The following is a 16,596-nucleotide window of genomic DNA, read 5'->3' on the forward strand; positions in this document are numbered from 1 at the left end:
GCAGAGGACTGGGGGCACTAGATCTAGCGCCCTCGCTGAGCTCGGACCAAGGAGAGAGGGGGCAGGCAACGACGGTGGGGGAGGGGGAGCAGCGGAGAGGGGCAACAGAGGACGAGCGGCGCCGCTAGTCGTGAGAGTGGATGGGAGGGGAGGAGGAGCTCGTGGTGGGGGGTGGGAGGGGGAAGTGTGATTAGGGTTAGGGTTTTAGGCACCAACGGGTTTGATGGATTTAGAATCGATCCAAGCTGTCCATCAAAATGAGTGGCTTAGATCGATCCCGTGTCGGGCCGGCCTCCATCTCGACCCATAGCACTGATGGGCCACGCGCTCTTCATGGGCCGGACGCGCAATAGAAGGCCGATAGGATCCAATGGGGCCTTTTTTTTCTTTTTTTTAGAACCTTTTTATTTGTAAGCAACATATTTTTTTTATGGGCTCATATCACGAAAAACTAAACCCTAATCATCTAATATTTTTATATTTGGTATAATTTTAGTTTACCCGTTGGCCGTTGCAACGCACGGGCATCTTTTCTAATAAAATTTAATTTATATTAGATTTATGGTTCATCAGATATTACTAGGGTTGAATTAATATGTATGCTCACCTTGTTTTTTTTTGGAAAGAGGGTACAAATGATTAACTGAAAATCACATCAAGTTTTCTTAATCGAAAATTACATCAAGTTTGAGTTGCAGCAAACTAATAAAATCATAAAAAAAATTACAACACAATCACACAAGAGCAACAGCAATTAAAACAGAAACACAAAAGAACCACGTATCCACCGTCCAACTAGAACTCCATGCCTCCCGAATTGATGAAACACGCAAGTGTGCAAGTGTAAGTGTCACAAATGCAGGCACATTCATAGGGAGCCTAGTGCTTAGGAGGGCATATCGCCGGCCGGAAAGCGAGAGGGCCGGTGGCGTACATGATGTTATAGTAGCCATGGTCGGCCCACCGCTTGCCCTCGTCACAGAGCGGCGCACCCTCGATACTAGAGTAGTTGATGTTTGTGGGGTTATTGCATTCGATGTCTGGCGACGCCCGAAGCCGCACATAGCACGCCTTGCGTGGATCGCCCATGTAGAAGTCGGAGACTTTGGTCTCATCGAGCTCCGCAAGGAAGTAGCCGTTATCGTTGGCGACGGCCCGACGACACCTCACCATGGCGCGATTCTTGGCGTCGTGGCAGATGACGGACACTTCCGCCTTAGGCAGCGGCTTCGCGCCTTCGAGGCTGTGTGTGTTCCTTTGCACGCAGCTCTGGCAGTACACCATACCCTCCACCTTCACCAGCAGCTTGTCGCTGTGGGCCGACGGGGTGTACTGCTGCGGCGGCGGTGGTGGCGGCGATGGTGATGGTGTGGTGTAGCCATAGTTTGCTGTGGCGCCGGTTGACATGAGGGACACGAACACGAGGATCGCGAGAGGAAGGAAGTCAGCCATTTCTCTGAGCTAGCTTGCTGTGCTCCGTACTCGACTGATGAGATGTTTTATTTTGAAGATTTGGTTTGTGTCGAAACATAGAGAGGCGTGTGGGTTATATACTGCATGCCATGGACTAAACGTGCGGACATGTAGATGGAAATTAAACTTGATTTTGGATTAAGATCACATTTTATTTTTTGTTATTCGATTATGACAATATATGATGATTTGCCCGGCGAAAGAAATGATAACATGTAACGATTGACCTGTAAGGCACTTTTAAGAGAAGAAATCACATGCTCATGATCTGCTTGGTGATTATTTAAGAATTTGTAGACTATAATTCTATAAAGAATATTCAGGATGAAGATATATATGCAGATTTGTCAGAACGTGCTGCTCGTGTCTGTCCCTAACGACACTGCAATACCATGTTGGGCAGATGATTTTTTGCCAATAGGGCTACCACTAGTACAAAAGTCATTTTTCTCATGGCCCAACAGAGATTTTCGCGTATGGTAGGGCAGCCCTCACGCACTAAAAGGTCTACGAAAATAGCTATTTTTGCGTACGGGAGTTTGAGAGAGTGAGAGAGTAGTATGTGGAGAACAGGAGGTGAGAGAGAGGAGAGAAGATGAGGATGGCTTGAAAAAAAAATAGAAGTGCTAGGAGGGAAAAGAGGAGATAATTTAAACTACTGGGCGGACCTTTAAGATGGCCGTCTGCGAAAATATATTTTTCCCGTGCAGCCCCTTAAGATGTCCATCTAGAAAAATAACCTTATTTTTTTGTGCGGCTGCTTAATAGGATCGTCTACAAAAATGTGAGTCGATTTTTGCAGACACGGATACTTGGTCCACCTGCAATCTATTGACGTGGTCGTCCAGGAAAATCATTTTTAAGTAGTGATTATTTATGTTGGTAGCTATATTATTCTCCATACAGATAGGTTTTGCTATTTTACTTGTGACAGGTCTTGGGGCTTCTTTTTTTATATTTTGTTTATAGGATTTTGCATCAAGATTCGTGTTTATGTAATTCTAACTTGCAATTACACTCATTTATTTAATGCGTTTCGTGTAGTATTAAAGTACCATGACGTCTTTTTTCTTTGGGCCTGAAACGGACTGAAAGAAAATGGATGTATTTTTCTCATTGTTTGTAGAAAGGAGCCATATAGACGCTATGTCAGCTAAAATTGGGAATAATACCACTGAGGAACTTCGTTTGCACTTGTTTTGAAAGTTGGAAGATGCATTGTGGCTGTGCTTAGTTCCCTTCAAACTTCCAAATATTCCATCACAACAAATGTTTGGACACATGCATGCAGCATTAAATGTGGATGAAAAAAATACCAATTGCACAGTTTCCATGTAAATTGTGAGATGAATCTTTTGAGCCTAATTACGCCATGATTTGACAATATAGTGCTACAATAAACATTTGATAATGACTGATTAATTAAATTTAATAAATTCGTCTCGCAGCTTACAGGCGGAATCTGTAATTTGTTTTGATATTAGTTTAAGTTTAATACTTTAAATGTGTGTCTGTATACTTGAAAAAAGTTTTGGCTGTGAAACTAAACATGGCCTGTCTCTGGTTTTCGATCAGGGATGATTTTCTAATTCGGTGATAAGACGAGGGAGCTTCGCAGTACTTTTTCGACATCAAAATTACAGATTTTGTATGGGCCTCAGACATCTGGCCCAACAAGGGTCTGACTCATTCTTCAATTTTCGAAAATACGTAACCTCCGGTATCTGACTAAGCAAATTATGTACGTACTCAAAATTCTAAACATAAGGTATAGTTAAATTTAGCACGGTTTTCCAAATAGTAAGTGATTTTTAATTTGTCCTATATATTACGATGCTCGTAACAACAAAGCCTAATTATAGAAAATTACATTCAAATCTCAGTTCAACGGTATTATTTTTATCAAATAAAATTTAATTTATATTAGATATATTGGTCGTGAGATATTACCAGGGTTGAATTAATATTTATGCTTACCTTGTATTTTTTTTCGAAAGAGGGTACAAATGGTTGACTGAAACCACAACAAGTTTTCTTAATCAAAAATTACATCAAGTTTGATTTGCAGCAAACTAATAAAATCATAAAAAAAATTACAACACAATCACACAAGGGAAACAACAATTAAAAAATAGAAACACAAAAGAACCACGTATTCACCGTCCAATTAGAACTCCATGCCTCTCAAATTGATGAAACTGTAAGTGTCGCAAATGCAGGCATATTCATAGGGAGCCTAGTGCTTAGAAGGGCAGATCGCTGGCCGGAAAGCGAGCGGGCCGGTGGCGTACATGACGTTATAGTAGTCATGGTCAGCCCACTGCTTGCCCTCGTCACGGAGCAGTGCACCCTCAATGCTAGAGTAGTTGATGTTTGTGGGGTTGTTGCATTCGAAGTCCGGCGAGGCCCGAAGCCGCACATAGCACGCCTTGCGCGGATCACCCATGTAGAAGTCGGAGACTTTGGTCTCATCGAGCTCCGCGCGGAAGTAGCCGTTATCGTCGGTTACGGCCCGACGGCACCTCACCATGACACGATTCTTGGCGTCGTGGCAGATGACGGACACCTCCGCCTTAGGCAGCGGCTTCGCGCCTTCGAGACTGTGTGTGTTCCTTTGCGCGCAGCTCTGGCAGTACACCATACCCTCCACCCTCACCAGCAGCTTGTCGCTGTGGGCCGGCGGGGTGTACTGCTGCTGTGGCGGCGGCGGGGGCGGCGATGGCGATGGTGTGGTGTAGCCATAGTTTGCGGTTGCACCGGCGGCCAGGAGGGACACGAACATGATGATCGCGAGAGGATGGAAGGCAGCCATTGCTCTGAGCCTCTGAGCTAGCTTGCTGTGCTCCGTGGTCGACTGAGATATTCTGTTTTGAAGCTTTGGCTGTGCCGAAAGGTAGAGAGGCACGTGGGTTATATACTGCATACCATGGACTAAACGTGCGGACATGTAGATGGAAATTAATTGTGCTGATTTTGGATTAACAAATCAAACTTTATTTATTGTTAGTCGATTTTGACAATATATATAATGATTAGCCTGGCGAAATAAATGATCTGTAACGATTGATCTGTAAGGCACTTTTAAGAGAAGAAATCACATGCTCATGATCTGCTTGGTGATTAGTTAAGAATTTGTAGACTACCAAAAATATTCAGGATGAAGATATATATTGAGATTTGTCAGAACGTGCTGCCCGTGTCTGTCCTTAACGGCACTGCAATACCAGGTTGTCTACACAGGCAGATGATATATATGGAGATTATTTAGTAGCTACATTATTCTCCATAAAGACAGGTTGGCTATTTTACTTGCGATAGATTTTTGGGCTTCTATCTTTTTATACTCTGTCCATAAGATTTTGCGTCAAGATTTGATTTTGCGTCAAGATTTGTGTTTATGTAGTTCTAACTTGCAGTTAGACTCATTTGTATAGTATGTTTCATGTAGTATTAAAGTACCATGGAGTCTTTTTTCTTTGGGTCTGAAACTGACAGAAAGAAAACATGTGCATTTTTCTCACTGTTTGTAGAAACAAGAGCTTTACAGCCAAATTACTGGATCCAAAGCAAGTCTGCTTTTTACATGCAGCGGATCGATCTAGCCAACACCACATGATGCACGGCGCTATCACCCTTGTCACCGTGAGGCTGATGCATCTACTAGCAAGGAGCCCAAGGCCACCGGATCTAGTGACCTCGGCCTCTGCGCGCAACAGATCCGAGTAGCTGGAGGTGAAGATACAAGCCACTCCTGCTACTGTCCTCTTCTATCATCTTTGTCTTGTCGAGTTGTTTCGCGGAGGCCCATCGCCGGGAGGTTTGGGCCAGAGCATAGCGGAGACTGAAGCTGACCCATAGAGCCGTGCACCTAGGGACGCCCGGAGGTGCGGGGGCGGAGCCCCCACGAAACGGATCGTTATCTCTTTTAGGGTTCCACCATATATATACCTCATGTAAGCCGCCGTGCGGCGTTGTAACCTCACCTCAGATATAGTGAAGATATTTTGCTGGCTAGTGTCCGTGGTTTTTTCTCTCCTACTTTGAAAGGCTTTTCCACATTAAAATCTCGTGTCTTCTGTGATTGATCTATTGTTTTTTATCGTTTGTTTGCCTATCGTTTCCTAACACGTCTCACTCTACACCGCCCTATCGATGTTTGGTTAAGGGTGGGCAAAATCGAACTAACCAAGATAGAAATAAAAAAGTTATGATCACTGAATCTGACTAACTAAATTTAGTCTATCGATTCGGTAAGTAGGCTCAGTTAACCAAAATTCCAAAAACAGCCCAATAACAACCATCAAGAAAAAAACAAACCATACTCACTTTTCTCTCTATTCCCTAACTACCCTTCTCCGCCCCAACATCCCAATCATCACTCGTCACGATACCACATCGACGGCATCAACAACACCTACATCGTCTTGCCACTTCGTTGTGTCGTTCCCCACGTAGTCCCGCTGCGCTGTACCACCATTCTTTCGTCCATGGCGGAGCTAGGAATTTTAGAAAGGGAAGTCCAAATTACCCCCTGAACTATTGAGAGAGTACGAATTATCCTCTGGACCCGAAAATCAGACATCATTCACCCTTGACTATTAATAACAGACAAAGATCACCCTGAGCACTATTTTGGAGCGGTTTGACCTAAGATTGTACATGTGCATCAACGTGACAATCCAGTCAGTAAAAAAATAGAAAAAAAATCCTTGGACCCACATGTCATCTCTCTCCCTCCCCTGCCCTCTCTCTCTCCACAGCACCCAACATCACTTGTTACAAAAACCACTTCACTCCTCCATTAATCAGAAGCAGAAGACAACGACGAAGGATCGTGCGTTGCAGGCATTGGGAGAGGGAGAGGAAGGCAAGGCGGACGGGGATGTGCCTCGCATATATGTGTCTCACACCGTCGCATGGCTAGTGTTGCTCACGCTCGCGTCGTGCCCCACTGTTGCCTCTGTCCCCACCCCCGCCCGCCGCTACCGTGCTTGGCTCCCCATCCGCCAGCTGAGAGAGATGGAGGTGAGGGGAGGGACAAGAGAGAGGATTGGGGAAAGAGGGAGATAGAGAGGTGAGGGGAAAGAAATACAGAGGATGAGACTGACAGGTGGGGCCCATCCATTTAAAAAAGAAGAATTGCTGACTAGACTGCCACGTAGGACCAAAACCACTCCGGTTTGAGTTAGTGGTAATTCGTCTGATATTAATAATTGAGGGTGAAACATGTATGGTTTTCGAGTCTGAGGGGGTAATTCATACTTAGGGGTGTAATTTGGACTTTTCCCTTTAGAAAATTTAGGTGATGGACAAAGCCTAACTAAAACCACTACATATTTCGCTCAAATTGTTCTTAGATTAGAAAAAATGCCCGTGCGTTGCAACAGGTAAAGGCATTTTTCAGTGATACAACGGCTATTAAGAGCCAAGGAATAAATTGAAACATTAGTATCGCTATACATTATAATTGAAAAAGCGTTGCCTCCTACCTCCTTTTAAATTCCAGAAAACAAGTTCCCCATCAAATCAAGCTGAATCTTTCTCGATCTCCCAAAATTGATTAAGGATTTTTTATCCACTTGATCTCTTCTTTCAGTTTTTCCAAAATCGGAACGAATCCACGAAACTCGGGATAAAAACAGTTGGGGGAAGATCACTGGCAGACCATCATTCACAACCGTTAAACAAATATTAAATCTAGTTAATTAAATCCGAATTGAAAGGGGAAATTATGGGGAAAGGATGAGGGACGAGTAGAGAATCGATTTTTGCAATTAATTAGAGAAGAAAACGCACAGGGAGGTATAGATCGATGTGGCGGCGGCGTTAGGGTTTGGCCCGGGCAGCGCGGCGGCGGTGGCTGGAGGCACGTGGCAACGGATCGGACTTATACGGACGACGTACAAAATCAAATACACGGGATGCTTGCTTATTATTTTTATTAGATGTATAGATAGATTTGCAATAAAGAGAAATATTAGTAAACCAACTCCAACACGGATGACATACTAAAATTTTGGCGGAAACATCTTTAATTTTTATAATAGTAGAGATTTAAATCAGAGTAATTTTGTTATAAAATTGCGATGTAACACTTATATAAATGTGGAAGATTTTCTCTTAATAAAATATAATTGGTCCCTTGTTATGTCTTTCCTGGACTATGGTGTAGTATACATGAGTTGATAGTCAGCAATATCAACATGATTAAGTATTTAAGCATACACAATTAGGCAAGGTGATTAGCCTGGCATTGGTTCAGGTTTCAAGTTGCTCAGTGGAAATTGCATGGGCAGCCCTACCCACCAATGGGGGTAGCGATCAGATTCGCTACCCCCCTCCCCTCTCCCTCCCTCCACCTGGTTTCCTTTTTGGCACCGTATTACTTTCCTATTTTAGTAAATTTATACACCTAAAGTTTACACATCTAAAGTTTAGAGACCCAAAGTTTATAAGTCAAAAGTTTATATATCCTATTCAAATTTGAATTTGAATTCAAATATTTTTTTATATATAGTATTTCTATACATCTAAAGTTTATACACCTAAAGTTAGTTTATAGACCTAAAGTTTATACACCTCAAGTTTACACATCTAAAGTTTAGATACATGTTTCAAATTTATATTTGAATTATATCCGATTCAAATTTACTTGTTTCAAATTTGAATTTGAATTATATCCGATTCAAATTTGAATTTGAATTCAAATATTTTCTATATATAGTATTTCTATGCATCTAAAGTTTATACACCTAAAGTTTATAGACCCAAAGTTTATAGACCCAAAGTTTATAAGTCAAAAGTTTACATATCCGATTCAAATTTGAATTATATCCGATTCAAATTTGAATTTGAATTCAAATTTTTTCTATATATAGTATTTCTATACATCTAAAGTTTATACACCTAAAGTTTATAGACCCAAAGTTTATAAGTCAAAAGGTTTACATACCTGATTCAAATTTGAATTTAAATTTAATTTTTTTTATATATAGTATTTCTATACATAAATTTTTCTAGCTTTTTGTTTTTTAAAAAAATTTTGTGTGGTGTACTATAGTAGGGGAGGAGGGAGGAGTGTATCTAGTAGTATAGGGAGGGGGCGGGCGGGGGAGCGATCACCCGCCCATTAGCATTTCCGAGATTGCATGCATTAGCAGACACAGATGTGTGGGTCCGTACCCACAAATCAGTCACTGCTACTGAATCAGCAGTACTGTAGAGGATCTGCATCCAGGATGGTGCCTTCATGTAGTAGGACACAACCGTACACATTTGTTGCCATGCGCCCGCAACTAACTTGCATGGTAATACATCGATTGGAGTCAACCCTTACATGGCGTGAAGCCCGAGCAGCCGCCCGATCTACCTGATAGGTGAATCGGCTACTGCTTCTGTGCTCCATATCGTGCCGCCTTCTTCTCCATAGCGGCACCTCCTCAGTGGAGATCTAGTGGCACCCGCAAGATGAAGGTCTAGCGGCAGCAGTCTTAATAGAGAAGGGCATGGCCGCGGGCAAAAGGCAGAGGAGAGAAACACGCGGACGCCGGCGATAGGTAGATGATTTTTTTTTCTGATTTCTTTGATTATTGTGATCTTCTTGTCTGAAATATTTCGTGATTTTTGTGACTCTTTTGTATATCTAAAAATATTGATTACTTTCAGTCATGATAGAGACCAAGGCCGCATTGCTTAGCGTTGGCTATTTTTCAATTGCATGTTGGTTTTCATTTTTAGATTGTAGGAATATTAGCAAACCACCAATATTTTCATCAAAAAATATAAATCAACTCCTTGATTTTACATAGAGGACCAAAATTTCTTAAAAGACCGGAAATCAAGACCGACCTTACTGCCACCCCCGCGTAAGGTAGCCAATATATTAGGGAAGTTGGTGTTCGGCAGCAGGGTTATCCAAATGTGATCACTCTAATCTCACTTATTCACGTAGAGATTTACCCAGGTTTGGGCCTCCTGAAAAATAGCTACGACATCTTGGCCTAATAAGGAGGAAAGTGCAAGTGAGGTGATTTGTATAAGTGGGCATGTCTGTTGGATGGATTGGACTGCACGGTTTTGGAGCGCGGGTTTTTACAATAGCACCTACACCTGCTTTGATGTGTTTTGCAAGTATGACAATGGTGCTACAATGGAGCGGTAGAGGGTGAGTGTGTGAATGGTCGGTGGTCCAGAGATCCCTTCTCTACAGAGATATCAAAGTTTTCTTGATCAAAAATCACATCAAGTTTGATTTATAGCAAATTAATAAAATCATAATAGATTTACAACAAATGTCACACAAGAGCACCAATAATTAAGATAGAAACACAAAAGAAATACATATCCACCATCCAAATTGAATTCCACACATCCCAAATTTATGAAAAGCACGCGCGTGTAAACGTCGCAAATATAGACACCACATTTACATGGGGTGCCTAGTTTTAGTGCTTGGGAGGGCATATCGCCGGCCGGAAGGCGAGAGGACCGGCGGCATAAACAACGTTATCGTACCCCTGACCAGTCCATCGCTTACCCTCGTCACGGAGTGGCGCACCCTTGATGTCAGAGTAGTTGATGTTTGTGGGGTTGTTGCACTTGAAATCCGGCGACGCCTGAAGTCGTACGTGGCACGCCTTGCTCGGATCACCCATGAAGAAGTCAGAGACTTTGGTCACGCCGAGCTCCGTCTGGAAGTAGCCGCTCTCGTCGGCGATGGCCCGCTTGCACTCCATGACACGATTCTTGGTGTCGTGGCAGGTAACGGACACCTCCGCCTTGGGCAGCGGCATCGCGCCGTTGAGGCTATGCGTGTTCCGGTACGCGCAGCTCTGGCAGTACACCATGCCCTCCACCCTCACCAGCAACTTGTCACTGTGGGCCGGCGGCGGTGGGGTGTACTGCTGCTGCTGCGGCAGCGGCGGCGGCGGCGGCGGCGATGGTGTGGTGTAGCCGTTGTTGGCAGTGGCGCCGGCGGCCAGGAGGGACACGAGGATCGCGAGAGGAAGGAAGGCAGCCATTGCTCGGAGTCGGAGCTAGCTTGGTGCTCAACTTAAGATGGTTTATCTTAACCTGAAGTTTTGGTGTGAGAAAATGGAGAGAAGCATGGGGTTTATATACTGCCATGGACTAATTAAACGTGCAGACATGTAGGAAATCACTAACTGTCTTGATTTTGGATTAAGATTGCATTTTATTTTTGTGAAGATAACATGTCATGATTGATTTGCAAGGCACTTCTAAGAGAAGAGATCGCGTGTTCATGATCTGCTGTGATTAGTTAAGATCAGTCTGTAGACGATAAAGAATGTTCGGTGTGAAGATATGCAGATTTGTCAGAGAACGTGCTGCCCGTGTGTGTTCCCATCTGCACTGAAATACCACAGGTTCTCGGCACAGGCAAATGATTTTTGGCGATATAGAGCTACATTATTTCCGTTAGTACTCTGAAAATTAAGGAACAGCATATCATCTTCTGTGTAAAATATACGGTTCATGTAGTATCTATTTCCTTTGGGTCTGAAACTAACTGAAAGAAAACGGGGTGCAGTTTTCTGATTGATTGTACGCAGAGCAAGTCTGTTTTTTTTTTACATGCGGCAGATCAATCGTGCGAAGTTTTGTCATGGTAAGGCTGCAACATCTGTTCGCGAGGAGGCCCGGGCCACCGGATCTGACAACCTCGACCTCCCCGCACAACACGGAACCGGGTAGCTTAAGGACACAAGCCACTCCCGCCGCCACCTTTTTCTATCACTCTTCATCTCGCCATGCACTACTCCGATCAACGTTAAGTCAGGAGTGGGCAAAATAGACCAGAATCGGACCAAACTAACCAAAACAATAATGAAAAAAATTATGGTCATTAGATCTGACTAGCCAAATTTAATTGATCAATTCGATAAGTAGGCTCGGTAAACCGAAATACCCTAAAAACAAAAATTTAAGAAAAAGCACAACATAAGCCGATCAAACCAACAAAAGCAAAACCCTATCCACTTATTTCTTTGTTCTGTAACTACCCTTTCCCACCCCCACCACCCTCGGCATCGATAACACCACAACGCATCATCCTGCCGCATCACCGTGCCGCTCCCCACGCTATCCTGTTGCGCATCCTACCACTCTTCTGTACTGCTACATTGTGTCGTGCCGCCCTGCTTCTCCGCGACGATGCCTCCTCAAGTGGAGATCTAGCGGCACTTATGATATGGAGATCTAGTGGCAATAATCGTGATAGAGGAAAGCGCAGGTGCAGGAAAAAGGTGAAGGAGAGAAACATGCGGACGCCGGCGAAAAGCAAATGTTTTTTTTTACAGTACTGCGATTTTTTGGTTTGAAATTATTGATGACTATTGTTATTCTTTTGCTTCTCAAAATTTGTTGATTATCTTCAGTCATGATAGATACGGAGGCCGCATTGCTCGGTGTTGGCCACTTTTTGAATGCATGTAGACCAAGGAAACTTTGATGTGGTTTTCTTGATCTACTCATTTGACAATGGCTAGAAAGTCTGTGATTTTCATTGTACTTGTGTAACTCAGTAAATTATTTATTATATAAACACATACAATGTAGGAGACTCTCCTTAAAAAAGTTTTCTAGATCGAAAATCACACCAAGTTTATTTTGCAGCAAACTAATAAAATCAGAACAAATTTACCACAAATATCACACAAGAGCAACAATAATTAAAACAGAAACACAAAAGAAACATTATCCACAATCCAAATTGAGAATTCAGTGCCTCCCATATTAACAAAAAGCGCACGTGTAAACGCCACAGAAGTAGGCACATGCACGGGGTGCCTCTTAATGCTTGGGAGGGCAGATCGCTGGCCGGAAGGCGAGCGGGCCAGCGGTATACATGACGTTATCGTAGCCCTCGCCAGTCCACCGTTTGCCCTCATCACGGAGCGACGCGCCCTCGATGCTGGAGTAATTGATGTTTGTGGGGTTGTTGCACTTTAACTCCGGCGACGCCTGAAGTCGCACGTGGCATGCCTTGCTCGGATCACCCATGAAGAAGTCAGAGACTTTGGTCACGCCGAGCTCCATCTGGAAGTAGCCGCTCTCATCGGCGATGGCCCGCTTGCACTCCATAACATGATTCTTGGCGTCGTGGCAGGTAACAGACACCTCCGCCTTGGGCAGCGGCATCGCGCCGTTGAGGCTATGCGTGTTCCGGTACGCGCAGCTCTGGCAGTACACCATGCCCTCCACCCTCACCAGTAACTTGTCACTGTGGGCCGGCGGCGGCGGGGTGTGCTGCTGCGGCAGCGGCGGTGATGGTGTTGTGTAGCCGTTGTTGGCTGGCAGTGGCGCCGACGGCCAGGAGGGACACGAGGATCGCGAGAGGAAGCTGGAAGGCAGCCATTGCTTGGAGCTAGCTTGGTGCTCGATTACCTGAAGTTTTGGTGTGAGAAAATGGAGAGAAGCGTGGGGTTTATAAACTGCCATGGACTAATTAAACATGCAGACATGTAGATGGAAATCACTAACTGTCTTGATTTTTTATTAAGATTTTATTGTGTGGGCTATTTAATTCTGACAAAATATAATGATTGGCCTGGAGGAGAAAAAAAAAAGAAGATAACATGTAATGATTGATCTGCAAGGCAGTTTTAAGAGAAGAAAACACATGTTCATGATCTGCTTGGTGATTAGTTAAGATCAGTCTGTAGACGATAAAGAACGTTCGGTATATGAAGATATGCAGATTTGTCAGAGAACGTGCTGCCCGTGTGTGTCCTCAACTCCACTGCAATACCAGGTTCTCCAGAGAGACAAATGATTTTTGCCGATAGCGCTACATTATTTCCGTTAGTACTCTGAATAGTACTCTGAAAAGGAACAAGCATCTCATCTTCTGTGTAAAATATACAGTTCATGCAGTATTTGTCGTACCATGCTGTTCCTTTTCTTTTGGTCTGAAACTACCTGAAAGAAAACGGAGTGCAGTTTCCTGATTGTTTATACAAACAAGAGCTGTAATGCCAAATTACTGGACGCAAAGCAACTATGTTTTTTTACATACGGCGGATCGATCAAGAGCTAACACTACATGATTCATGGCGCTATCGCCATTGCCAGTTTGTCACGGTGAGGTTGCCAGATCTGCTGGCAAGGAGGCCTAAGCCAATACAACCCCGACCTCCCTGCACAGCGGATCCGGGTAGCTAGAGGTAAGAACACAAGCCACTCCCACCGCCACCCTCTTCTACCACTCTCCATTTTACCATGCACCGTCCCTATTGACATTCGGTTTGGGTGAGAAAAATAGACCGGAATCGAACCGAACTAAGCAAGACACAAACAAAAAAAAAACATTATTTGAATCTGTCTAGCCAAATTTAATCGATCAATTCGGTATGTAGGCTCAGTAAACTGACATACCGTAAAAACCAAAATTGGAGAAAAAAAACCCAAGAACAGCCTACCAAACTAACAAAAACAAGCCCTAATCACTTCTCTCTATTCCATTTCCCTAAACCCAACAGCAGTCCACCAAACCGACAAAATCAAGCCCTACTCACTTTTCTCTCTATTCCATTTCCCTAACTAATTTTTCCCACCCCATGCTAGTTGGAACCCGTCACACTAGCATCACGGCATTGAGAACACCACAACGCATCGTCCTGCTGCGTCACCATGCCATTCCCCATGCTATCCCGTCAAGTATCCCACCACCCTTTTGTGCTACCACTCGCGTTGTGCCACCCTGCTTCTCTGCGGCGATACCTCCTCAAGTGGAGATCTAGCGGCAGTAGTCCTAACAGAGGAGGGCACTGGCGTAGGTAAAAGGTAGATGATAGTAACATATGGACGTCGATGATAGAAAGATGATTTCTTTGTGATTACTGTGATATTTTTTGTACGAAATTGTTGATGACTATTGTGATTCTTTTGCATCTAAAAAATTGTTGATTCTTTTCGGACAGGGGCCACATTGCTCGGTGTTGGTCACTTTTCGGATGCATGTAGATCAAGAAAACTTTGATGATCTACTCATTTCACAGTGGCTAAAAATCTTGTAATTTTCATTGTACATATGTAACTCAGTAAATTATTTATTACATAAATATATATACAATAGGAGATTCTCCTTAAAAAAAACGTTTTCTTGATCGAAAATCACATCAAGTTTGATTTATAGTAAATTAATAAAATCATAATAGATTTACAACAAATATCACACAAGAGCAACAGTAATTAAGATAGAAACAAATAAAATACATATCCACCATCCAAATTGAATTCCACGCCTCCCAAATTTATGAAAAGCGCGCGCGTGTAAACGTAGTAAATATAGACACCGCACTTGCATGGCATTGGTGCCTAGTTTTTTAGTGCTTGGGAGGGCATATCGCCGGCCGGAAGGCGAGAGGACCAGCGGCGTAAACAACGTTATCGTAGCCCTGACCAGTCCATCGCTTGTCCTCGTCACGGAGCGGCGCGCCCTTGATGTCGGAGTAGTTGATGTTTGTGGGGTTGTTGCACTTGAAGTCCGGCGACGCCTGAAGTCGCACGTGGCATGCCTTGCATGGATCACCCATGAAGAAGTCAGAGACTTTGGTCACGCCGAGCTCCGTCTGGAAGTAGCCGCTCTCAGCGGCGATGGCCCGCTTGCACTCCATGACGCGATTCTTGGTGTCGTGGCAGGTAATGGACACCTCCGCCTTGGGCAGTGGCACCGCGCCGTTGAGGCTATGGGTGTTCCGGTATGCACAGCTCTGGCAGTACACCATGCCCTCCACCCTCACCAGCAACTTGTCACTGTCTGCCGGCGGCGGCGGGGTGTACTGCTGCTGCGGCGGCGGTGATGGTGTGGTGTAGCCATTGTTAGCAGTGGCGCCGGCGGCCAGGAGGGACACGAGGATCACGAGAGGAAGCTGGAAGGCAGCCATTGCTCGGAGCTAGCTTGGTGCTCGATTGAAGATGGTTTATCTTAACCTGAAGTTTTGGTGTTAGAAAATGGAGAGAAGCGTGGGGTTTATATACTGCCATGGACTAATTAAACGTGCAGACATGTAGATGGAAATCAATAACTCTTGATTTTGGATTAGGATTGCATTTTATTGTGTGTGCTATTTAATTCTGACAAAATATAATGATTGGCCTGGAGGAGAAAAAAAAAAGAAGATAACATGAAATGATTGATCTGCAAGGCACTTTTAAGAGAAGAAAATCGCATGTTCATGATCTGCTTGGTGATTAGTTAAGATCAGTCTGTAGACGATAAAGAATGTTCGGTATGAAGATATGCAGAATTGTGAGAGAAAGTGCTGCCCGTGTGCGTCCTCAACTCCACTGCAATATACCAGGTACTCCAGAGAGACAAATGATTTTTGCCGATAGAGCTACATTATTTCCGTTAGTACTCTGAAAAGGAACAAGCATCTCATCTTCTGTGTAAAATATACAGTTCATGCAGTATTGTCGTACCATGCTGTTCCTTTTCTTTTGGTCTGAAACTACCTGAAAGAAAACGGAGTGCAGTTTCCTGATTGTTTATACAAACAAGAGCTGTAAAGCCAAATTACTGGACGCAAAGCAACTATGTTTTTTTACATGCGGCGGATCGATCAAGAGCTAACATTGCATGATTCATGGCGCTATCGCCAATGCCAGTTTGTCACGGTGAGGTTGCCAGATCTGTTGGCAAGGAGGCCTAAGCCAATACAACCCCGACCTCCCTGCACAACGGATCCGGATAGCTAGAAGTAAGAACACAAGCCACTCCCACCGCCAACCTCTTCTACCACTCTCCATTTTACCATGCACCGTCGCTATCGACGTTCGGTTTGGGTGGTAGTGGTACAAATAGACCGAAATCGAACCGAACTAAGCAAGACAAACAAAAAAAAAGGTCACTTGAATCTATCTAGCCAAATTTAATCGATTAATTTGGTAAGTACGCTCAATAAACTGAAATAACTTAAAAACCAAAATTCCAGAAAAAAAAAACCCAAGAACAGAAAACCAGACTAACAAAAACAAGCCGTACTCACTTTTCTCTCTATTACATTTACCTAAACCCAACAACAGTCCACCATACCAACAAAAGCAAGCCCTACTCACTTTTCTCTCTTTTCCATTTCCCTAACTAATCTTTCCCACCCC

General features: G+C 43.8%; 4 protein-coding genes and 1 pseudogene across 4 annotated transcripts; all 5 read right to left on the reverse strand.

The window, feature by feature from the left end:
* Positions 1-664: 664 nt before the first annotated feature.
* Positions 665-1,503, reverse strand: LOC127760623 (non-classical arabinogalactan protein 30-like). Its single transcript, XM_052284912.1, has one exon. The coding sequence runs from the start codon at positions 1,450-1,452 to the stop codon at positions 880-882; it is 573 nt and encodes a 190-aa protein (XP_052140872.1). The 5' UTR covers positions 1,453-1,503; the 3' UTR covers positions 665-879.
* Positions 1,504-3,467: 1,964 nt separating this feature from the next.
* Positions 3,468-4,340, reverse strand: LOC127760631 (non-classical arabinogalactan protein 30-like). Its single transcript, XM_052284919.1, has one exon. The coding sequence runs from the start codon at positions 4,283-4,285 to the stop codon at positions 3,710-3,712; it is 576 nt and encodes a 191-aa protein (XP_052140879.1). The 5' UTR covers positions 4,286-4,340; the 3' UTR covers positions 3,468-3,709.
* A 5,434-nt stretch (positions 4,341-9,774) lies between these two features.
* On the reverse strand, positions 9,775-10,539 carry LOC127760619 (non-classical arabinogalactan protein 30-like). The gene has a single exon (XM_052284909.1). The coding sequence runs from the start codon at positions 10,491-10,493 to the stop codon at positions 9,918-9,920; it is 576 nt and encodes a 191-aa protein (XP_052140869.1). The 5' UTR covers positions 10,494-10,539; the 3' UTR covers positions 9,775-9,917.
* Positions 10,540-12,144: 1,605 nt separating this feature from the next.
* LOC127760753 (non-classical arabinogalactan protein 30-like) lies at positions 12,145-12,850 on the reverse strand (annotated as a pseudogene).
* A 1,875-nt stretch (positions 12,851-14,725) lies between these two features.
* On the reverse strand, positions 14,726-15,421 carry LOC127760674 (non-classical arabinogalactan protein 30-like). Its single transcript, XM_052284964.1, has one exon. It carries the CDS (start codon positions 15,378-15,380, stop codon positions 14,820-14,822), a length of 561 nt encoding a protein of 186 aa, XP_052140924.1. The 5' UTR covers positions 15,381-15,421; the 3' UTR covers positions 14,726-14,819.
* Positions 15,422-16,596: the final 1,175 nt, after the last annotated feature.

The sequence above is a fragment of the Oryza glaberrima genome, chromosome 1, assembly GCF_000147395.1.
Source record: "Oryza glaberrima chromosome 1, OglaRS2, whole genome shotgun sequence".
Classification (NCBI taxonomy): domain Eukaryota; kingdom Viridiplantae; phylum Streptophyta; class Magnoliopsida; order Poales; family Poaceae; genus Oryza; species Oryza glaberrima.

Coding starts and splice junctions, on each gene's coding strand:
- LOC127760623 (XM_052284912.1), bottom strand. CDS start 1,452: ATGGCTGACTTCCTTCCTCTCGCGATCCTCGTGTTCGTGTCCCTCATG.
- LOC127760631 (XM_052284919.1), bottom strand. CDS start 4,285: ATGGCTGCCTTCCATCCTCTCGCGATCATCATGTTCGTGTCCCTCCTG.
- LOC127760619 (XM_052284909.1), bottom strand. CDS start 10,493: ATGGCTGCCTTCCTTCCTCTCGCGATCCTCGTGTCCCTCCTGGCCGCC.
- LOC127760674 (XM_052284964.1), bottom strand. CDS start 15,380: ATGGCTGCCTTCCAGCTTCCTCTCGTGATCCTCGTGTCCCTCCTGGCC.